At 43.7% G+C, this 24087-nt stretch overlaps 1 protein-coding gene across 1 annotated transcript in view; it reads left to right on the top strand.

Moving 5' to 3' along the window:
- The window catches only part of eppk1 (epiplakin 1), a 46728-nt gene extending 24271 nt beyond the window's left edge, over window positions 1–22457 (top strand). Inside the window, 23 exon segments of the mRNA XM_039737571.1 lie at window positions 6090–8465; window positions 8468–9335; window positions 9337–10369; window positions 10371–10599; window positions 10602–11451; window positions 11453–11595; window positions 11598–12334; window positions 12396–12621; window positions 12624–13369; window positions 13431–13659; window positions 13662–13703; window positions 13706–13867; window positions 13870–14739; window positions 14742–14903; window positions 14906–15540; window positions 16587–16826; window positions 17198–17531; window positions 17534–18568; window positions 18571–19225; window positions 19227–19609; window positions 19612–19650; window positions 19653–20942; window positions 20945–22457. Coding sequence (XP_039593505.1) covers window positions 6170–8465; window positions 8468–9335; window positions 9337–10369; window positions 10371–10599; window positions 10602–11451; window positions 11453–11595; window positions 11598–12334; window positions 12396–12621; window positions 12624–13369; window positions 13431–13659; window positions 13662–13703; window positions 13706–13867; window positions 13870–14739; window positions 14742–14903; window positions 14906–15540; window positions 16587–16826; window positions 17198–17531; window positions 17534–18568; window positions 18571–19225; window positions 19227–19609; window positions 19612–19650; window positions 19653–20942; window positions 20945–22188 — 14448 coding nt within the window. The 5' untranslated portion in view covers window positions 6090–6169 and the 3' untranslated portion in view covers window positions 22189–22457.
- The last annotated feature ends 1630 nt before the right edge of the window (window positions 22458–24087 follow it).

Consider the following 24087-nt stretch of genomic DNA (forward strand, 5'->3'; position numbering starts at 1 on the left):
TAATGTCACCTATACTTGTTCCAAATGTAAAACTGTGTTGAGGTTTGTACTGAGATTTGTAAGATACTTTGAATAAAGGTATTAGCTAAAGAAATAAATTTAATGAAAAATGTGTCACAATTAATAGATGGGACCAATCAGAGGAGATGTGTCACCAGTTGGTGAGATTAGGGTAGAGGTCATTACCAGAGTACTTGCAAGGTTATCATTTACAAATGTGAGGGATAATAAAGATTCAGTGATAAACCAGACATAAAATGGAGAACGAGGGGTAGGAAGGAGCCCTGTCTGAGCTATGAAGCAGGTCAGTATATGACCAACAATGGCAAGGGGAGAAAGTCTAGGCTGAAGGGTGAAGAGAGCTTTTCTTACAGAAAGATAGACACTGCTGCCTGACAACTGTGTCAGTTCTTGATGCTGATAGACATGGTTATTTGTTTTGTCAACATGGGAATGTGTAAGAATGTGATGCACCAGACTGATAGCTGAAGGTGTGGCGTGAAAACAATGGCAGGAATTCCGAGTGCAGAACAGAGCAAGACTCCCTTCATTTTCATTGGATTTTTCTTAAAATATTTTTCTTATGACACAAATTACTCTCATTCATCTGTCACTCCCAATCGTTCATTTTATTAAACCACCCTTTTAACCATATGATTGTGAGAAGCCAGAGACTAACTCTGCATCACTTGTCTGCAAGGAAGATGCTCAGCCTGTATGTGATATCCGTTCATGGCTGGGCAAACTCATACTAGAATGACTTATCATTGTTAAGGAAAAGCATGTCAAGAACACTCTTGAGGAGAAAGGGAGGAGGATGTATAAATGACACACATAGAGCAATCAGGGTGGGAATTGAATCCTGTGGCTTTAAGGCCATAGTGCCACCTCTACAAATTGTTTGTACAGTGTGTTCAGCTATTTAAAATGCAAGAGTGTTTCCACTTTCTAACTTGGCAGCTGTAGTCTGTTTTTTGTTAAAATGACACATTTCAACTCAAGGCTCTTAAGGAATTTGAAGGAGGGGAAAAAATATTTTTTTTTGTTTCTGGAATTTGTGACTCTCTTGGGCTGTGTCTATACTGCGAATAATTCAACACTGAGGCATATAAAACGAATTTCAGACAAGTCATTGAGTCTGTACGTAAATGATATTTGAATTGAACTTAACTATAATATTATAAGCACTACATAATATACTGACTTCCTGATTACAGGCCTTGCCTGTCCCTCTTTTCAACGTCTTAGCTCCTTTTTTAAAACTGTTGCTGCCTTGCTTGTTCAGAGCAGTATAGCTCCCACTTTCACCCCGAAATGGTGAAATGTTATAATGTTGCCATCAGAACTTCATGGGACAGCACAAGTTAGTAAATGTACACATGGTGTAACATTCAGGAACTTGGTTAACTGATATGAAAGTCAATGTATTTTATTAGTTGCTTCATCAAAGAGTCAGTTATAACATTTTTGTCTTTTAAACATTTTTGTAATAATAAGCCATTCAAAAATAACAGTGAAAATAAAATAGAATTACATGTGTTAGTAGATGACATTAAATATGTTAGTAGACTACAATAAATGCTTTTTAACAGCACCTTACAATGTCATGTACTAAAAGCACAAATAGGCTTATGGTAACTCAAAAGAATTCATACCCAGAAGATTCAAATTCAAGTAATATAAAATAGCATTGATTGATGTGCAGTTAATGATTGTGGAAGGTCTGTAACTAATTGCAGTTTTTTAATAACAAAAGGGATCCCAAAAAGATTAAAACCCAATAACTACAATTGGTTGGACAGATTGTTTGTGTAAATACACATTGTTGATTGGCTCCAAACATTTGCAGAAATTTTTTCAAAGTTCTTTGTACTGATCAGTACAAAGAAGAATAAACCTTTTCATTTTTTATTATTTCCACAGTCCAAACATCATCTGCCCACATGAAGGATCGCTACAATAGGAACGTACAGTAATCGTACTGTGTACACGACATAACAAATCTGAAATACACTGATTACACTATATAGCAATGCAGTGCCTTACATTTATTTAAAAAAGCCAGTGCGATTGTCCTCCTGTATGCACATCGCAAGCTTGCAATACCAATCAATACTCAGATTTATGTGCTATTTCTGGGCCTTGCGTCTTGTCATTTACACACACAAGAAAAGGCAAAATATGCGCTATAGCTCAGGTACAAATGAACACAATGAAGTACAATATTTTTCTATAACGCATTCTAAGTAGCTTTATTGTTTAGAAGATAGGAGAAAGAACAACTGAGGCTGTCAAGTCTGAGTGAGTAAAATTAAATTACGAGGTGCTGTTTGTGACATAATTCATTGTCAACACTATACATTTACACTATATGCTGAATCGCATACATGGCATCCTGAAATCCATACACTATACAGGGGGTCCTCGGATTACGATGTTGCGACATACAACGTTTCGAGTTTACAACACTCACTCCCATAAAAACTTGAAAAATTGAAACGTGAGTGTTTCGGCTTACAACGTTAGCGTCATACTTACAGACTATGTGGGCAAACTAGTTGGCTGCGCATGGCGGAAGTACGCGGTGTATGAGTGAAGGAGTTGGCGAACTAGTTTGGTTGCGCGCAGCACAAGTGCTCCATTTGTGTTGCCTTCTTTGGCGACTTTTTGGCCCTTATCATGACTCCTAAATGAAAGTCAGAGTCTTCAGATGGTAGGGTTTCGAAGAAGAGGGAAGCGATCACGATGGAAGTGAAATTAGACATTGTAAAGAGATCAGAAGGAATAAAAGTAAGGAATTTTTTTACACTCAGTTTTTTGTCATTTTTTCTGTTACTACAGTATAGTGTACAGTACAGTATACGAGTTATGTCCTTTTCCTTTTTCTGTGGCTTAGTTGTGTTTTTATGTTCTAGGTTATGATTTTGCAAATGTGTTGGGATAGGTAAGTGACTAAGGCTACGGTGTGTTTCGACTTACACCAAAATTCGGGTTACATCACTGTTGTAGGAACGGAACTGTGTAGTAACCTGAGGTCCCCGTATACTGAAACAGATACATTATACACTGAAACACATACATGATGTACTAAAACACATACACTATATACTGAAATGCTCACATGTTTACTGAAAACATACATAAACATACATATCCATTTTATGATGAGGCAGATCTACTTTGTAATTTATCGCTAATACGCCATCGTGATTTGTAGCAATTTTAAATTAACTTTCAATGAATCACCTTTGAACCATTGTAAAAACATTACTGAATACCACTAAGTGTGCTGAGTTGCTGTATTCTGTGAGACAATAAAGCTAACGCCAACCTGGCAGTGCAGACGTAAACCACAAGCATTTCTTTATTGCTCAAACCCCGCCCCCTGGTGATGGCATTGTAAATCAATGTTTTGAAATGGCGATGTGAACTTTAAGACATTTCACAACCCTAATAACTACCCGACAACTATTTAGTGCATTAAACACAATCCCCTCTTTCTTAACCTTATTAATAATACCACACCACGCACTTACCCACTAAATGCCAAATCATATTGTCAGGTTGCATGGGATTGACAATGAACAGCCACAAATTTGCATTTGGATTGAGATCTGGACACTGACTCGGTCACTTTGTGTGTAAGCCATTCCTGTGAAGCTTTGGATTTATGCTTAGGATTTGTTGTACTGTTGGAAAACAAATCTCCTCCCATGGTTTGTGTTTTTTTTGCAGTTTTCTACCAGGATTTCACTTCATTATTCTGCCTTCATTTTACCCTTATAAGCCTTTTAGGGTCTGGAGAAGCATCTCCACAACATGATGTTGCTACCACCATGCTTAACGGTGGGGACGGTGTGTTTATGATAATGTGCAGGAATTGTCTTATGCCAAACATTGCATTTACTGAAGCATCCGTGCAACAGTTTTTGACTGCACAATCTCTCCAATCACAGCCCCTGTAGCTTGCAAATGCCTTCAGAGTTCTCGGAGGTCTCTTGGTGGATTCCCTCACTAGTCTTCTTGCTGATCTTTCAGTTTTTGTGGATGGTCTGCTGTGGGCAGATTTACAGTTGCACCATACTAATTAAGCTCGACTCCACAGAATATGGAGTGGCTTGAGTATTTTTTTATCTTTATCCCTGACTTCTGTTTTTCAAATACCTTTTCACAAAGTTGCTTGGTATGTTCTTTTGTCTTCACTGTTAGGCCCAGATACTGACTCATAAGTTGGACCTTCGAGATACAAGGGCATTTAAGCTATAATAAGCTGAAACCCCTTGATTACAAACAGATGAACTAATTATGTGACTTCTAAAACCAATTGGCTGCACCAGGGATGATTTAGCTGTGTCATAATAAATATGAATGCTTATGTAAATCCTAATATTCATGCAATCAATTATTTAGTGTTTTATATTTGTAATTAATTTAGACCACTTTGCAGATATATATTTACACTTTTATGTCACTTTTTCTGTTGATCAAAGATAAAAAAGCCAAACATTATACCTCTTTAATGTCATTTAACAACAAAATGTGAAAGCTTTCAAGGAGGTAAAAATGTTATATACACTGTAAACAAAGTGATAGCTATGTCCGGGTTTTAAGTAAAGACTTACTTATATAAACTGCAGCTCATGTAAAAAGAACAATCATTTCAGTTAAATATTAATGTAATGGTGTTGGTTTTCTCAGCTACTGTTCGAAAGAGATCAGACCAACTAGTAAGATCTTGTTTGTCTGTTAAAATTGGTGACTCCCTGTTATGTAAAAGAGTATGGAAGATAGGACTCGCAAAGACTCTTTGCGACATTGAGACTTCTAAATATGTAAAATGGTGAGAAAGTAAAACAAAGATTCTCCAAGCTCACTGTTCAGAGTTCAGAGTCATGTTCAGAGTCATGGGGGCTGGAGACTATTACGTAACAAGGCAGAAACGGGTCCTGGACATGCCATAAAAAGCCCACTCATGACAAATCCATTTTTATACTCTCATTGACCAATCTGAAACTGACATTCAACCTAAAACAAATGGGATCGGAAATTTGGGAAGAAAATCCACTCAGATACAGAGAGAATGAATAAGCCCGACATGGACAACAACTGCAATATAAATTGTTAAAATGAAATGTTCAAAGTTGAACTGGCACAATAAGATATAAATGGGAAATAATATACTCTTGCTCAGTTTAATGTTGATTATGAAATCATACGGTGTTCATTCAGGATTTAGACTGAATGTTTATGTGTGTATTTGCAATGTAATTCTTGTGATAAGCTGTAATAACCCAGTGAGGATCTTCCCAAAGGTAGAACTATAAAACCTGATCAAATAGGAACCACCTTCAATACACCAGAGGCAGATTCTCTTTAACTAGTTATGTGACCTAAAAAGACAAAATGGTTGTATAAAGCCTTGTAGCTGTCCAAGTCCTAGAAATAAATGACTAGTTATATATGTAATTATTATTTAAACGAAAATACAGTGTTTTTTAGACAGACCTTAAGAAATGATTTTCCAGTTGGACACATTAGAAATAATGTGTTGAAACAACATGAAACAAATGCGAATCAAAACATTATTTTTCTATATGCTAATGCTGTAAAATTAGTCTAAGAGACACTGTTCAGAATTAAGTGGCTTAGGGAATGGATGGATGGATAGATAACAGAGATTTCTAGAAGATTTGTTTTTCTCAGTGTTTTTCTTTTGTTTCAAAGTTATTTGTCATTGTAGAATGTGTTCAAGCCATAATGTGTGTGTATATTTATTTATTGATTTACCTGTTCATGTATTTATTTCTGCGGTGGGTTGGTGCCCGGCCTGGGATTAGTTCCTGCCTGGCACCCTGTGTTGGCTGGGATTGGCTCCGGCAGACCCCCGTGATCCTGTGTTTGGATTCAACGGGTTGGAAAATGGATGGATGGATGTATTTATTTATTTAAAGAGCTTCTGAAAAAGCCAAATTTCCCCCAGGGAAATTCATTTTTCCATCAATCTATCTATCTATAAATATTAAATCAATAATTCTAAGATTATACTTTTGAAATAAGTACATTAACAAAACCTTTTTTCTATATTACAGAAATAAAAACTGAAGACGCCGATACCTATTTTCTGAACAAAAATCAAAATTAAAGGAAAATAAGTAAATCAAAAGCCACAATGGAACAAAATGAACAAAAGCAAAATGAAGACAGTGGATTCACTATTCAAGGTCTTCGCAAATCAGTATCAGCCAATGTTCTCCTTCAGGCAGGCATTATTGACAATCAGATCATGGAAAAATTGAACAAGGGCAAACTTACAGTGGAGGATCTTTCACGAAACCATGAGATCAATAAGTTTCTGGACAGTGCTTGCTGCATTTCTGGTATATTTAAATCAAAGAAGGAGAAGATGAGCATTTACCAAGCAATGAAAAAGAAGGTGCTTACAGAAGACAATGCTGTGAATTTACTTGAAGCCCAAGCAGCTACTGGATTCATGATAGAGCCAATACACAACAAGAGGTATACAGTTCAACAAGCAGTAGACGAGGGGGTCCTGGGTCAAGAGCTACAACAAAAGATGCTGGATGCAGAAAAAGCAGTAACAGGATACACTGACCCAAACACTGGAAATACAATAACCCTTTTTCAAGCAATGAAACTAGGATTAGTCAATAAGGACTTTGGTTTACGATTACTAGAAACTCAGCTAGCTACAGGAGGTATAATTGACCCAATGAACAGCATTCGAATTCCTGTAAAGATGGCATGGAAAAAGGGTTATTTTAGCGAACAACTGAACAAAGATCTGTCCGAAAATGGTAAAGACTGCAATGGATATCATGACCCCCAAACAAAGAAAAAAACATCATACAGACAACTTTTAAAACAATGTGTTAAAGACGAAGAAACAGGACTTTACCTACTCCCCATTCATATCAGCTTCAGAGGGCTAAGACGTCAGGTCACAGCAGATGAGCTACTATCTTCCTCAATAATTACAAAAGATTTATACGAACAACTCCGTGAGGGTAAAACAAATGTTGAAGAAGTATCTGGTCTTAAATCGGTACAAAACTATCTTGAAGGAACAAGCCCAATAGCAGGAGTCTACATAGAAAGTTCCAACATGAAAATGAATATTTACCAAGCCAAGCAAAAAGGTTTAATAATGCCAGGAACAAGTTTGGTTTTACTAGAAGCCCAAATGGCAACTGGATTCCTAATTGATGTAGTTCAAAATACAAAGCACACAGTAGAAGAAGCAATAAACAAAGGTCTAGTGGGATTAGACATGAAAACCAAACTTATAAAAGCTGAGAAAGCAGTCACAGGATATAACGATCCTTACACGGGTGAAAAAATCTCACTTTTTCAAGCACTAAAAAAGGGCCTAATAGTAAAAGAGCATGGCATTCGCTTACTAGAAGCACAGATTGCCACAGGGGGCATTATTGATCCAGTAAATAGTCACCGTGTCCCAGTGGAAGTGGCCTATCAAAAAGGCTACTTTGATGAAGAAATGAACAGAATACTCTCAGATCCCACTGATGACACCAAAGGTTTTTTTGATCCAAACACCAAAGAAAACCTGACATACCTGCAACTACTAGAAAGGTGCAGAAAGGATAATGAAACTGGCCTGTATTTGCTAAATCTCACAAAAAAAGGAGAGGAGTATTTTTATTTTGACGAAAACAGTAAAAGTATTCTAAAGTCAATAACAACAAAAGCACCAGGCCGCTACAATGGACAAGAAGTAAACATCTGGGAATTACTGTATTCAGAATACATTACAGAGGAAAAGAGAAGAGAGTTAATGAAAAATCTTAAAAATAACTTGTGCACAATAGAAGACATTCAAAACATTGTGATCACTATCATTCACAACACATCAACAAACACATCACAACAAGACAAGCAAATCAAGACTAACAATGAAACAGAAGGAGACAAGTATCACCAATTTGACGAAAACACAACAAGTCTCCTAAAGGCCACTACCACCAACAAAGCAGGTGGCAAGTACCAAGGAAAGACTGTGAGTGTCTGGGAGTTGCTCCACTCTGAATACATCACTGAGGAGAAAAGGAGAGAGCTGATGCAAAAGCTGAAGCAGAAAACTTTGACCATTGACAATCTCCTGCAGATCCTCATCTCCACCATTCAAGAGAAGACCGTGACCACTACCATAACCTCTACCACCATCGCCACTATCAGCAGCACCCCTACCACCACAGAAACCACAGTCAAAGGAGCTTTCCAAGGCCTAAGAGCACAGGTCTCTCCTGCGGAACTGCTAAGCTCAAAAATCATTGACGAAGAAACATTTGATAAGATTGATCAGGGCATAGTGACAGTTGAAGCAGTCAGTCAGCAGGATTCTGTGAAGAGGTACCTGCAGGGGACAGACAGCATTGCAGGAGTTTTCATCCCATCTACTAAAGAAAAGATGAGCATTTATCAAGCAATGAAAAAGGGATTCTGAGACCTGGAACCGCTCTAGTCCTGCTGGAAGCGCAAGCAGCCACGGGCTTCGTCATTGACCCTGTAAAGAACACAAAACTGTCGGTCGAGGAAGCTGTGGCTGCAGGACTGGTTGGAAGAGAGCTGAAAGACAAGCTCCTATCAGCAGAAAGAGCCGTCACTGGATACACTGACCCCTACACTGGAGGCACAATCTCCCTCTTCCAGTCTCTGAAGAAGGACCTGATTGTCAAAGACCACGGAATACGCCTGCTTGAAGCATACTGCTTGAAGCGCAGATTGCCACTGGGGTATCATCGATCGGTGCACAGCCATCGAGTGCCGGTAGAGGTGGCTTACCAGCGAGGTTACTTTGATGAGGAAATGAGTGAGATTCTCTCAGATCCCAGTGACGACACCAAAGGCTTCTTTGACCCTAACACCCATGAAAACCTTACATACCTGCAACTGCTGGAGAGATGCACCAAAGACCCTGACACGGGACTGTGCCTGCTAAACCTTGTCAAGAAAGGTGAAGGATATGTTCAAACTGATGAACAAACAACTAGCCTCCTAAAGTCCACCACCACCGACAAAGCAGGTGGCAAGTACCAAGGAAAGACTGTGAGTGTCTGGGAGTTGCTCCACTCTGAATACATCACTGAGGAGAAAAGGAGAGAGCTGGTGCAAAAGCTGAAGCAGAAAACCTTGACCATTGACAATCTCCTGCAGATCCTCATCTCCACCATTCAAGAGAAGACCGTGACCACTACCATAACCTCTACCACCATCGCCACTATCAGCAGCACCCCTACCACCACAGAAACCACAGTCAAAGGAGCTTTCCAAGGCCTAAGAGCACAGGTCTCTCCTGCTGGAACTGCTAAGCTCAAAAATCATTGACGAAGAAACATTTGATAAGATTGATCAGGGCATAGTGACAGTTGAAGCAGTCAGTCAGCAGGATTCTGTGAAGAGGTACCTGCAGGGGACAGACAGCATTGCAGGAGTTTTCATCCCATTTACTAAAGAAAAGATGAGCATTTATCAAGCAATGAAAAAGGGGATTCTGAGACCTGGAACCGCTCTAGTCCTGCTGGAAGCGCAAGCAGCCACGGGCTTCGTCATTGACCCTGTAAAGAACACAAAACTGTCGGTCGAGGAAGCTGTGGCTGCAGGACTGGTTGGAAGAGAGCTGAAAGACAAGCTCCTATCAGCAGAAAGAGCCGTCACTGGATACACTGACCCCTACACTGGAGGCACAATCTCCCTCTTCCAGTCTCTGAAGAAGGACCTGATTGTCAAAGACCACGGAATACGCCTGCTTGAAGCGCAGATTGCCACTGGGGGTATCATCGATCCGGTGCACAGCCATCGAGTGCCGGTAGAGGTGGCTTACCAGCGAGGTTACTTTGATGAGGAAATGAGTGAGATTCTCTCAGATCCCAGTGACGACACCAAAGGCTTCTTTGACCCTAACACCCATGAAAACCTTACATACCTGCAACTGCTGGAGAGATGCACCAAAGACCCTGACACGGGACTGTGCCTGCTAAACCTTGTCAAGAAAGGTGAAGGATATGTTCAAACTGATGAACAAACAACTAGCCTCCTAAAGTCCACCACCACCGACAAAGCAGGTGGCAAGTACCAAGGAAAGACTGTGAGTGTCTGGGAGTTGCTCCACTCTGAATACATCACTGAGGAGAAAAGGAGAGAGCTGGTGCAAAAGCTGAAGCAGAAAACCTTGACCATTGACAATCTCCTGCAGATCCTCATCTCCACCATTCAAGAGAAGACCGTGACCACTACCATAACCTCTACCACCATCGCCACTATCAGCAGCACCCCTACCACCACAGAAACCACAGTCAAAGGAGCTTTCCAAGGCCTAAGAGCACAGGTCTCTCCTCCCGGAACTGCTAAGCTCAAAAATCATTGACGAAGAAACATTTGAAAAGATTGATCAGGGCATAGTGACAGTTGAAGCAGTCAGTCAGCAGGATTCTGTGAAGAGGTACCTGCAGGGGACAGACAGCATTGCAGGAGTTTTCATCCCATTTACTAAAGAAAAGATGAGCATTTATCAAGCAATGAAAAAGGGGATTCTGAGACCTGGAACCGCTCTAGTCCTGCTGGAGCGCAAGCAGCCACGGGCTTCGTCATTGACCCTGTAAAGAACACAAAACTGTCGGTCGAGGAAGCTGTGGCTGCAGGACTGGTTGGAAGAGAGCTGAAAGACAAGCTCCTATCAGCAGAAAGAGCCGTCACTGGATACACTGACCCCTACACTGGAGGCACAATCTCCCTCTTCCAGTCTCTGAAGAAGGACCTGATTGTCAAAGACCACGGAATACGCCTGCTTGAAGCGCAGATTGCCACTGGGGGTATCATCGATCCGGTGCACAGCCATCGAGTGCCGGTGGAGGTGGCTTACCAGCGAGGTTACTTTGATGAGGAAATGAGTGAGATTCTCTCAGATCCCAGTGACGACACCAAAGGCTTCTTTGACCCTAACACCCATGAAAACCTTACATACCTGCAACTGCTGGAGAGATGCACCAAAGACCCTGACACGGGACTGTGCCTGCTAAACCTTGTCAAGAAAGGTGAAGGATATGTTCAAACTGATGAACAAACAACTAGCCTCCTAAAGTCCACCACCACCGACAAAGCAGGTGGCAAGTACCAAGGAAAGACTGTGAGTGTCTGGGAGTTGCTCCACTCTGAATACATCACTGAGGAGAAAAGGAGAGAGCTGATGCAAAAGCTGAAGCAGAAAACTTTGACCATTGACAATCTCCTGCAGATCCTCATCTCCACCATTCAAGAGAAGACCGTGACCACTACCATAACCTCTACCACCATCGCCACTATCAGCAGCACCCCTACCACCACAGAAACCACAGTCAAAGGAGCTTTCCAAGGCTTAAGAGCACAGGTCTCTCCTGGGAACTGCTAAGCTCAAAAATCATTGACGAAGAAACATTTGAAAGATTGATCAGGGCATAGTGACAGTTGAAGCAGTCAGTCAGCAGGATTCTGTGAAGAGGTACCTGCAGGGGACAGACAGCATTGCAGGAGTTTTCATCCCATCTACTAAAGAAAAGATGAGCATTTATCAAGCAATGAAAAGGGGATTCTGAGACCTGGAACCGCTCTAGTCCTGCTGGAAGCGCAAGCAGCCACGGGCTTCGTCATTGACCCTGTAAAGAACACAAAACTGTCGGTCGAGGAAGCTGTGGCTGCAGGACTGGTTGGAAGAGAGCTGAAAGACAAGCTCCTATCAGCAGAAAGAGCCGTCACTGGATACACTGACCCCTACACTGGAGGCACAATCTCCCTCTTCCAGTCTCTGAAGAAGGACCTGATTGTCAAAGACCACGGAATACGCCTGCTTGAAGCGCAGATTGCCACTGGGGGTATCATCGATCCGGTGCACAGCCATCGAGTGCCGGTGGAGGTGGCTTACCAGCGAGGTTACTTTGATGAGGAAATGAGTGAGATTCTCTCAGATCCCAGTGACGACACCAAAGGCTTCTTTGACCCTAACACCCATGAAAACCTTACATACCTGCAACTGCTGGAGAGATGCACCAAAGACCCTGACACGGGACTGTGCCTGCTAAACCTTGTCAAGAAAGGTGAAGGATATGTTCAAACTGATGAACAAACAACTAGCCTCCTAAAGTCCACCACCACCGACAAAGCAGGTGGCAAGTACCAAGGAAAGACTGTGAGTGTCTGGGAGTTGCTCCACTCTGAATACATCACTGAGGAGAAAAGGAGAGAGCTGATGCAAAAGCTGAAGCAGAAAACTTTGACCATTGACAATCTCCTGCAGATCCTCATCTCCACCATTCAAGAGAAGACCGTGACCACTACCATAACCTCTACCACCATCGCCACTATCAGCAGCACCCCTACCACCACAGAAACCACAGTCAAAGGAGCTTTCCAAGGCTTAAGAGCACAGGTCTCTCCTGGAACTGCTAAGCTCAAAAATCATTGACGAAGAAACATTTGATAAGATTGATCAGGGCATAGTGACAGTTGAAGCAGTCAGTCAGCAGGATTCTGTGAAGAGGTACCTGCAGGGGACAGACAGCATTGCAGGAGTTTTCATCCCATCTACTAAAGAAAAGATGAGCATTTATCAAGCAATGAAAAGGGGATTCTGAGACCTGGAACCGCTCTAGTCCTGCTGGAAGCGCAAGCAGCCACGGGCTTCGTCATTGACCCTGTAAAGAACACAAAACTGTCGGTCGAGGAAGCTGTGGCTGCAGGACTGGTTGGAAGAGAGCTGAAAGACAAGCTCCTATCAGCAGAAAGAGCCGTCACTGGATACACTGACCCCTACACTGGAGGCACAATCTCCCTCTTCCAGTCTCTGAAGAAGGACCTGATTGTCAAAGACCACGGAATACGCCTGCTTGAAGCGCAGATTGCCACTGGGGGTATCATCGATCCGGTGCACAGCCATCGAGTGCCGGTAGAGGTGGCTTACCAGCGAGGTTACTTTGATGAGGAAATGAGTGAGATTCTCTCAGATCCCAGTGACGACACCAAAGGCTTCTTTGACCCTAACACCCATGAAAACCTTACATACCTGCAACTGCTGGAGAGATGCACCAAAGACCCTGACACGGGACTGTGCCTGCTAAACCTTGTCAAGAAAGGTGAAGGATATGTTCAAACTGATGAACAAACAACTAGCCTCCTAAAGTCCACCACCACCGACAAAGCAGGTGGCAAGTACCAAGGAAAGACTGTGAGTGTCTGGGAGTTGCTCCACTCTGAATACATCACTGAGGAGAAAAGGAGAGAGCTGATGCAAAAGCTGAAGCAGAAAACTTTGACCATTGACAATCTCCTGCAGATCCTCATCTCCACCATTCAAGAGAAGACCGTGACCACTACCATAACCTCTACCACCATCGCCACTATCAGCAGCACCCCTACCACCACAGAAACCACAGTCAAAGGAGCTTTCCAAGGCTTAAGAGCACAGGTCTCTCCTGGAACTGCTAAGCTCAAAAATCATTGACGAAGAAACATTTGATAAGATTGATCAGGGCATAGTGACAGTTGAAGCAGTCAGTCAGCAGGATTCTGTGAAGAGGTACCTGCAGGGGACAGACAGCATTGCAGGAGTTTTCATCCCATCTACTAAAGAAAAGATGAGCATTTATCAAGCAATGAAAAGGGGATTCTGAGACCTGGAACCGCTCTAGTCCTGCTGGAGCGCAAGCAGCCACGGGCTTCGTCATTGACCCTGTAAAGAACACAAAACTGTCGGTCGAGGAAGCTGTGGCTGCAGGACTGGTTGGAAGAGAGCTGAAAGACAAGCTCCTATCAGCAGAAAGAGCCGTCACTGGATACACTGACCCCTACACTGGAGGCACAATCTCCTCTTCCAGTCTCTGAAGAAGGACCTGATTGTCAAAGACCACGGAATACGCCTGCTTGAAGCGCAGATTGCCACTGGGGGTATCATCGATCCGGTGCACAGCCATCGAGTGCCGGTAGAGGTGGCTTACCAGCGAGGTTACTTTGATGAGGAAATGAGTGAGATTCTCTCAGATCCCAGTGACGACACCAAAGGCTTCTTTGACCCTAACACCCATGAAAACCTTACATACCTGCAACTGCTGGAGAGATGCACCAAAGACCCTGACACGGGACTGTGCCTGCTAAACCTTGTCAAGAAAGGTGAAGGATATGTTCAAACTGATGAACAAACAACTAGCCTCCTAAAGTCCACCACCACCGACAAAGCAGGTGGCAAGTACCAAGGAAAGACTGTGAGTGTCTGGGAGTTGCTCCACTCTGAATACATCACTGAGGAGAAAAGGAGAGAGCTGATGCAAAAGCTGAAGCAGAAAACTTTGACCATTGACAATCTCCTGCAGATCCTCATCTCCACCATTCAAGAGAAGACCGTGACCACTACCATAACCTCTACCACCATCGCCACTATCAGCAGCACCCCTACCACCACAGAAACCACAGTCAAAGGAGCTTTCCAAGGCTTAAGAGCACAGGTCTCTCCTGAGGAACTGCTAAGCTCAAAAATCATTGACGAAGAAACATTTGATAAGATTGATCAGGGCATAGTGACAGTTGAAGCAGTCAGTCAGCAGGATTCTGTGAAGAGGTACCTGCAGGGGACAGACAGCATTGCAGGAGTTTTCATCCCATCTACTAAAGAAAAGATGAGCATTTATCAAGCAATGAAAAAGGGGATTCTGAGACCTGGAACCGCTCTAGTCCTGCTGGAGCGCAAGCAGCCACGGGCTTCGTCATTGACCCTGTAAAGAACACAAAACTGTCGGTCGAGGAAGCTGTGGCTGCAGGACTGGTTGGAAGAGAGCTGAAAGACAAGCTCCTATCAGCAGAAAGAGCCGTCACTGGATACACTGACCCCTACACTGGAGGCACAATCTCCTCTTCCAGTCTCTGAAGAAGGACCTGATTGTCAAAGACCACGGAATACGCCTGCTTGAAGCGCAGATTGCCACTGGGGGTATCATCGATCCGGTGCACAGCCATCGAGTGCCGGTAGAGGTGGCTTACCAGCGAGGTTACTTTGATGAGGAAATGAGTGAGATTCTCTCAGATCCCAGTGACGACACCAAAGGCTTCTTTGACCCTAACACCCATGAAAACCTTACATACCTGCAACTGCTGGAGAGATGCACCAAAGACCCTGACACGGGACTGTGCCTGCTAAACCTTGTCAAGAAAGGTGAAGGATATGTTCAAACTGATGAACAAACAACTAGCCTCCTAAAGTCCACCACCACCGACAAAGCAGGTGGCAAGTACCAAGGAAAGACTGTGAGTGTCTGGGAGTTGCTCCACTCTGAATACATCACTGAGGAGAAAAGGAGAGAGCTGATGCAAAAGCTGAAGCAGAAAACTTTGACCATTGACAATCTCCTGCAGATCCTCATCTCCACCATTCAAGAGAAGACCGTGACCACTACCATAACCTCTACCACCATCGCCACTATCAGCAGCACCCCTACCACCACAGAAACCACAGTCAAAGGAGCTTTCCAAGGCTTAAGAGCACAGGTCTCTCCTGCGGACTGCTAAGCTCAAAAATCATTGACGAAGAAACATTTGATAAGATTGATCAGGGCATAGTGACAGTTGAAGCAGTCAGTCAGCAGGATTCTGTGAAGAGGTACCTGCAGGGGACAGACAGCATTGCAGGAGTTTTCATCCCATCTACTAAAGAAAAGATGAGCATTTATCAAGCAATGAAAAGGGGATTCTGAGACCTGGAACCGCTCTAGTCCTGCTGGAGCGCAAGCAGCCACGGGCTTCGTCATTGACCCTGTAAAGAACACAAAACTGTCGGTCGAGGAAGCTGTGGCTGCAGGACTGGTTGGAAGAGAGCTGAAAGACAAGCTCCTATCAGCAGAAAGAGCCGTCACTGGATACACTGACCCCTACACTGGAGGCACAATCTCCCTCTTCCAGTCTCTGAAGAAGGACCTGATTGTCAAAGACCACGGAATACGCCTGCTTGAAGCGCAGATTGCCACTGGGGGTATCATCGATCCGGTGCACAGCCATCGAGTGCCGGTAGAGGTGGCTTACCAGCGAGGTTACTTTGATGAGGAAATGAGTGAGATTCTCTCAGATCCCAGTGACGACACCAAAGGCTTCTTTGACCCTAACACCCATGAAAACCTTACATACCTGCAACTGCTGGAGAGATGCACCAAAGACCCTGACACGGGACTGTGCCTGCTAAACCTTGTCAAGAAAGGTGAAGGATATGTTCAAACTGATGAACAAACAACTAGCCTCCTAAAGTCCACCACCACCGACAAAGCAGGTGGCAAGTACCAAGGAAAGACTGTGAGTGTCTGGGAGTTGCTCCACTCTGAATACATCACTGAGGAGAAAAGGAGAGAGCTGATGCAAAAGCTGAAGCAGAAAACTTTGACCATTGACAATCTCCTGCAGATCCTCATCTCCACCATTCAAGAGAAGACCGTGACCACTACCATAACCTCTACCACCATCGCCACTATCAGCAGCACCCCTACCACCACAGAAACCACAGTCAAAGGAGCTTTCCAAGGTCTGGGAGTTGCTTAAGAGCACAGGTCTCTCCTGCGGAACTGCTAAGCTCAAAAATCATTGACGAAGAAACATTTGATAAGATTGATCAGGGCATAGTGACAGTTGAAGCAGTCAGTCAGCAGGATTCTGTGAAGAGGTACCTGCAGGGGACAGACAGCATTGCAGGAGTTTTCATCCCATCTACTAAAGCAGGAGTTTTCATCCCATCTACTAAAGAAAGAAGGACATCGATCCGGTGCACAGCCATCGAGTGCACAGCCATCGTGGGTGGCTTACCAGCGAGGTTACTTTGATGAGGAAATGAGTGAGATTCTCTCAGATCCCAGTGACGACACCAAAGGCTTCTTTGACCCTAACACCCATGAAAACCTTACATACCTGCAACTGCTGGAGAGATGCACCAAAGACCCTGACACGGACTGTGCCTGCTAAACCTTGTCAAGAAAGGTGAAGGATATGTTCAAACTGATGAACAAACAACTAGCCTCCTAAAGTCCACCACCACCGACAAAGCAGGTGGCAAGTACCAAGGAAAGACTGTGAGTGTCTGGGAGTTGCTCCACTCTGAATACATCACTGAGGAGAAAAGGAGAGAGCTGATGCAAAAGCTGAAGCAGAAAACTTTGACCATTGACAATCTCCTGCAGATCCTCATCTCCACCATTCAAGAGAAGACCGTGACCACTACCATAACCTCTACCACCATCGCCACTATCAGCAGCACCCTACCACCACAGAAACCACAGTCAAAGGAGCTTTCCAAGGCTTAAGAGCACAGGTCTCTCCTGCGGAACTGCTAAGCTCAAAAATCATTGACGAAGAAACATTTGATAAGATTGATCAGGGCATAGTGACAGTTGAAGCAGTCAGTCAGCAGGATTCTGTGAAGAGGTACCTGCAGGGGACAGACAGCATTGCAGGAGTTTTCATCCCATCTACTAAAGAAAAGATGAGCATTTATCAAGCAATGAAAAGGGGATTCTGAGACCTGGAACCGCTCTAGTCCTGCTGGAAGCGCAAGCAGCCACGGGCTTCGTCATTGACCCTGTAAAGAACACAAAACTGTCGGTCGAGGAAGCTGTGGCTGCAGGACTGGTTGGAAGAGAGCTGAAAGACAAGCTCCTATCAGCAGAAAGAGCCGTCACTGGATACACTGACCCCTACACTGGAGGCACAATCTCCCTCTTCCAGTCTCTGAAGAAGGACCTGATTGTCAAAGACCACGGAATACGCCTGCTTGAAGCGCAGATTGCCACTGGGGGTATCATCGATCCGGTGCACAGCCATCGAGTGCCGGTAGAGGTGGCTTACCAGCGAGGTTACTTTGATGAGGAAATGAGTGAGATTCTCTCAGATCCCAGTGACGACACCAAAGGCTTCTTTGACCCTAACACCCATGAAAACCTTACATACCTGCAACTGCTGGAGAGATGCACCAAAGACCCTGACACGGGACTGTGCCTGCTAAACCTTGTCAAGAAAGGTGAAGGATATGTTCAAACTGATGAACAAACAACTAGCCTCCTAAAGTCCACCACCACCGACAAAGCAGGTGGCAAGTACCAAGGAAAGACTGTGAGTGTCTGGGAGTTGCTCCACTCTGAATACATCACTGAGGAGAAAAGGAGAGAGCTGATGCAAAAGCTGAAGCAGAAAACTTTGACCATTGACAATCTCCTGCAGATCCTCATCTCCACCATTCAAGAGAAGACCGTGACCACTACCATAACCTCTACCACCATCGCCACTATCAGCAGCACCCCTACCACCACAGAAACCACAGTCAAAGGAGCTTTCCAAGGCTTAAGAGCACAGGTCTCTCCTCTGGAACTGCTAAGCTCAAAAATCATTGACGAAGAAACATTTGATAAGATTGATCAGGGCATAGTGACAGTTGAAGCAGTCAGTCAGCAGGATTCTGTGAAGAGGTACCTGCAGGGGACAGACAGCATTGCAGGAGTTTTCATCCCATCTACTAAAGAAAAGATGAGCATTTATCAAGCAATGAAAAAGGGATTCTGAGACCTGGAACCGCTCTAGTCCTGCTGGAAGCGCAAGCAGCCACGGGCTTCGTCATTGACCCTGTAAAGAACACAAAACTGTCGGTCGAGGAAGCTGTGGCTGCAGGACTGGTTGGAAGAGAGCTGAAAGACAAGCTCCTATCAGCAGAAAGAGCCGTCACTGGATACACTGACCCCTACACTGGAGGCACAATCTCCCTCTTCCAGTCTCTGAAGAAGGACCTGATTGTCAAAGACCACGGAATACGCCTGCTTGAAGCGCAGATTGCCACTGGGGGTATCATCGATCCGGTGCACAGCCATCGAGTGCCGGTAGAGGTGGCTTACCAGCGAGGTTACTTTGATGAGGAAATGAGTGAGATTCTCTCAGATCCCAGTGACGACACCAAAGGCTTCTTTGACCCTAACACCCATGAAAACCTTACATACCTGCAACTGCTGGAGAGATGCACCAAAGACCCTGACACGGGACTGTGCCTGCTAAACCTTGTCAAGAAAGGTGAAGGATATGTTCAAACTGATGAACAAACAACTAGCCTCCTAAAGTCCACCACCACCGACAAAGCAGGTGGCAAGTACCAAGGAAAGACTGTGAGTGTCTGGGAGTTGCTCCACTCTGAATACATCACTGAGGAGAAAAGGAGAGCTGTTGCAAAAGCTGAAGCAGAAAACTTTGACCATTGACAATCTCCTGCAGATCCTCATCTCCACCATTCAAGAGAAGACCGTGACCACTACCATAACCTCTACCACCATCGCCACTATCAGCAGCACCCCTACCACCACAGAAACCACAGTCAAAGGAGCTTTCCAAGGCTTAAGAGCACAGGTCTCTCCTGCGGAACTGCTAAGCTCAAAAATCATTGACGAAGAAACATTTGATAAGATTGATCAGGGCATAGTGACAGTTGAAGCAGTCAGTCAGCAGGATTCTGTGAAGAGGTACCTGCAGGGGACAGACAGCATTGCAGGAGTTTTCATCCCATCTACTAAAGAAAAGATGAGCATTTATCAAGCAATGAAAAGGGGATTCTGAGACCTGGAACCGCTCTAGTCCTGCTGGAAGCAAAGCAGCCACGGGCTTCATTGACCCTGTAAAGAACACAAAACTGTCGGTCGAGGAAGCTGTGGCTGCAGGACTGGTTGGAAGAGAGCTGAAAGACAAGCTCCTATCAGCAGAAAGAGCCGTCACTGGATACACTGACCCCTACACTGGAGGCACAATCTCCCTCTTCCAGTCTCTGAAGAAGGACCTGATTGTCAAAGACCACGGAATACGCCTGCTTGAAGCGCAGATTGCCACTGGGGGTATCATCGATCCGGTGCACAGCCATCGAGTGCCGGTGGAGGTGGCTTACCAGCGAGGTTACTTTGATGAGGAAATGAGTGAGATTCTCTCAGATCCCAGTGACGACACCAAAGGCTTCTTTGACCCTAACACCCATGAAAACCTTACATACCTGCAACTGCTGGAGAGATGCACCAAAGACCCTGACACGGGACTGTGCCTGCTAAACCTTGTCAAGAAAGGTGAAGGATATGTTCAAACTGATGAACAAACAACTAGCCTCCTAAAGTCCACCACCACCGACAAAGCAGGTGGCAAGTACCAAGGAAAGACTGTGAGTGTCTGGGAGTTGCTCCACTCTGAATACATCACTGAGGAGAAAAGGAGAGAGCTGATGCAAAAGCTGAAGCAGAAAACTTTGACCATTGACAATCTCCTGCAGATCCTCATCTCCACCATTCAAGAGAAGACCGTGACCACTACCATAACCTCTACCACCATCGCCACTATCAGCAGCACCCCTACCACCACAGAAACCACAGTCAAAGGAGCTTTCCAAGGCCTAAGAGCACAGGTCTCTCCTGCGGAACTGCTAAGCTCAAAAATCATTGACGAAGAAACATTTGATAAGATTGATCAGGGCATAGTGACAGTTGAAGCAGTCAGTCAGCAGGATTCTGTGAAGAGGTACCTGCAGGGGACAGACAGCATTGCAGGAGTTTTCATCCCATCTACTAAAGAAAAGATGAGCATTTATCAAGCAATGAAAAAGGGGATTCTGAGACCTGGAACCGCTCTAGTCCTGCTGGAAGCGCAAGCAGCCACGGGCTTCGTCATTGACCCTGTAAAGAACACAAAACTGTCGGTCGAGGAAGCTGTGGCTGCAGGACTGGTTGGAAGAGAGCTGAAAGACAAGCTCCTATCAGCAGAAAGAGCCGTCACTGGATACACTGACCCCTACACTGGAGGCACAATCTCCCTCTTCCAGTCTCTGAAGAAGGACCTGATTGTCAAAGACCACGGAATACGCCTGCTTGAAGCGCAGATTGCCACTGGGGGTATCATCGATCCGTGCACAGCCATCGAGTGCCGGTAGAGGTGGCTTACCAGCGAGGTTACTTTGATGAGGAAATGAGTGAGATTCTCTCAGATCCCAGTGACGACACCAAAGGCTTCTTTGACCCTAACACCCATGAAAACCTTACATACCTGCAACTGCTGGAGAGATGCACCAAAGACCCTGACACGGGACTGTGCCTGCTAAACCTTGTCAAGAAAGGTGAAGGATATGTTCAAACTGATGAACAAACAACTAGCCTCCTAAAGTCCACCACCACCGACAAAGCAGGTGGCAAGTACCAAGGAAAGACTGTGAGTGTCTGGGAGTTGCTCCACTCTGAATACATCACTGAGGAGAAAAGGAGAGAGCTGATGCAAAAGCTGAAGCAGAAAACTTTGACCATTGACAATCTCCTGCAGATCCTCATCTCCACCATTCAAGAGAAGACCGTGACCACTACCATAACCTCTACCACCATCGCCACTATCAGCAGCACCCCTACCACCACAGAAACCACAGTCAAAGGAGCTTTCCAAGGCTTAAGAGCACAGGTCTCTCCTGCGGAACTGCTAAGCTCAAAAATCATTGACGAAGAAACATTTGATAAGATTGATCAGGGCATAGTGACAGTTGAAGCAGTCAGTCAGCAGGATTCTGTGAAGAGGTACCTGCAGGGGACAGACAGCATTGCAGGAGTTTTCATTCCATCTACTAAAGAAAAGATGAGCATTTATCAAGCAATGAAAAAGGGGATTCTGAGACCTGGAACCGCTCTAGTCCTGCTGGAAGCGCAAGCAGCCACGGGCTTCGTCATTGACCCTGTAAAGAACACAAAACTGTCGGTCGAGGAAGCTGTGGCTGCAGGACTGGTTGGAAGAGAGCTGAAAGACAAGCTCCTATCAGCAGAAAGAGCCGTCACTGGATACACTGACCCCTACACTGGAGGCACAATCTCCCTCTTCCAGTCTCTGAAGAAGGACCTGATTGTCAAAGACCACGGAATACGCCTGCTTGAAGCGCAGATTGCCACTGGGGGTATCATCGATCCGGTGCACAGCCATCGAGTGCCGGTGGAGGTGGCTTACCAGCGAGGTTACTTTGATGAGGAAATGAGTGAGATTCTCTCAGATCCCAGTGACGACACCAAAGGCTTCTTTGACCCTAACACCCATGAAAACCTTACATACCTGCAACTGCTGGAGAGATGCACCAAAGACCCTGACACGGGACTGTGCCTACTTTCAGTAAAGAAATGACAGAATAAATTAGAAGCATTTCATTCACTTTAGTTGTTAATTGGAATAATCCTTAACCTAGAGTTTTATGGTGAATACCTGCAATTTTATTGCATCTGGTTGAAACTAAAGGCTATAGTGCTGTGAAAAGCTTTTTGAAGCTTAACATTTTCTCTGTTCAATAGAAATGTACATTTTTGATATTTACTTTTGAAATATAAAATTTTATTAGATATTACTGTAAATGTTTTGAGTATTTTTCCTCAAGTGAAGTCTAAGTATGTTGTTAGCTTTTTATAATGTTATACTAAATTCTTACTTTTCAAAAGAAAAGCAATTTACATTTTTAGTGATAATATTTTTTCAGAAACAACTGATTTAACAAATACAAAATGCATGTCCACATAAATTTTAGACATACAGCAACATGTAATAAAATGGAAATTTCCTATTATATTTTTAAATTAGCCCTGTGTAGTTCTGAAAATTTCACACAGTTTAGGATTTCATCTTCAAGAATTATGCAAGAAATTTAATTTGTAAATATTGTGCTTCAGTTAATGATAAAAACAATGTTGTAATTTTTTTCTAAATTCATTAAATGTTACTGAAATTGTTTTTTTTAAACATTTTGCATTGTAAGTTTTTTCTCTCATTATAAAAGAAGGACAGGCCACTCATCCCAAGAAAGCTTGCTAATCCTATCTACTTCTGACTTCAAAAATGACATTAACTGTCATTTTGAAGGTCCCTAAAGTCCTACTCGCTACTACAGTACTTGGACACTTATTCCAGGTGTCTATGGTTCTCAATGTAAAAAAGAAATCCTAATTTTTTGTGAGTTTTACCCTTAATAAGTTTCCAACTGTGTCCCCATGTTCTTGTTGAGCTCATTTTAAAGTCACACCCTCGATCCACTGGACTCTTTCCCTTTACCATTTTAAATATGTGAATCATGCCCCCTCTATCTCTTTTGCTTAAACTGTAAGGGCTCAGCTCTTCTAATCTTCCCTCATAGTTCATCCCTGGTAGCGCTGGACTCAGCCTAGTCGCTCTTTTCTGGACTTTTCGAAGCACTGCTATGTCCTTTTTGTAGCCTGGAGACTAAAACTGCAAACAGTACTCTCGATGAGGTCTAACCAGTGTGTTATAAAGCTTGAGCAGAACCTCCTTGGACTTGTACTAAACACATCAAGGTGCAATATAACCTAACATTCTGTTAGCCTTCTTAATGGCTTCTGAACACTGTCTGGCGGTGGATAGTGACAAGTCAACTACAAGTCCTAAATCCTTCTCATAAGCTGGTTTTCAGATCTCCTATTGTGTATTCATTCAAACCTAAGATTTTTATTTCCTATATGTACTACTTTACATTTATTGATATTAAATTTCATGTGCCACAAATCTGCCCAAGCTTGTATGCTGTCCAAGTCCCTCGGTAATGATTCAAAGGATTCTCAATTATCTGCCAATACACCTACTGTAGCTTGTTACTTATGTTCCAATCCAAATCATTTATGTTACTGGCAATATGTGAAAATCATGTATTGTATAGAATGCATGAGATATCTTTGTTACTTTAATCTGTTGTATACTTTCCTTTGACATTGTATATAATACATAGGCATTATCCAGAACAACAAATAGTATTTACCTTTTGGCATTGCATAGAATGCCTGGGAAATGTTTGAATCACTTCATACTTTGATGTTTCATTTTTGGCATTCTATATATTTCCTAGGCATTCTACCTAATGCCTAATTTCACACAGTAACATATATTGCTCAAAAAATTAAAGGAACACTTTTCAATCAGAGTATAGCATCAAGTCAATGAAACTTCTGGGCTATTGATCTGGTCAGTTAAGTAGCAGAGGGGGCTGTTAATCAGTTTCAGCTGCTTTGGTGCACTAGAGGGGCA

This window comes from Polypterus senegalus, chromosome 15 (assembly GCF_016835505.1).
Source record: "Polypterus senegalus isolate Bchr_013 chromosome 15, ASM1683550v1, whole genome shotgun sequence".
Lineage (NCBI taxonomy): Eukaryota > Metazoa > Chordata > Cladistia > Polypteriformes > Polypteridae > Polypterus > Polypterus senegalus.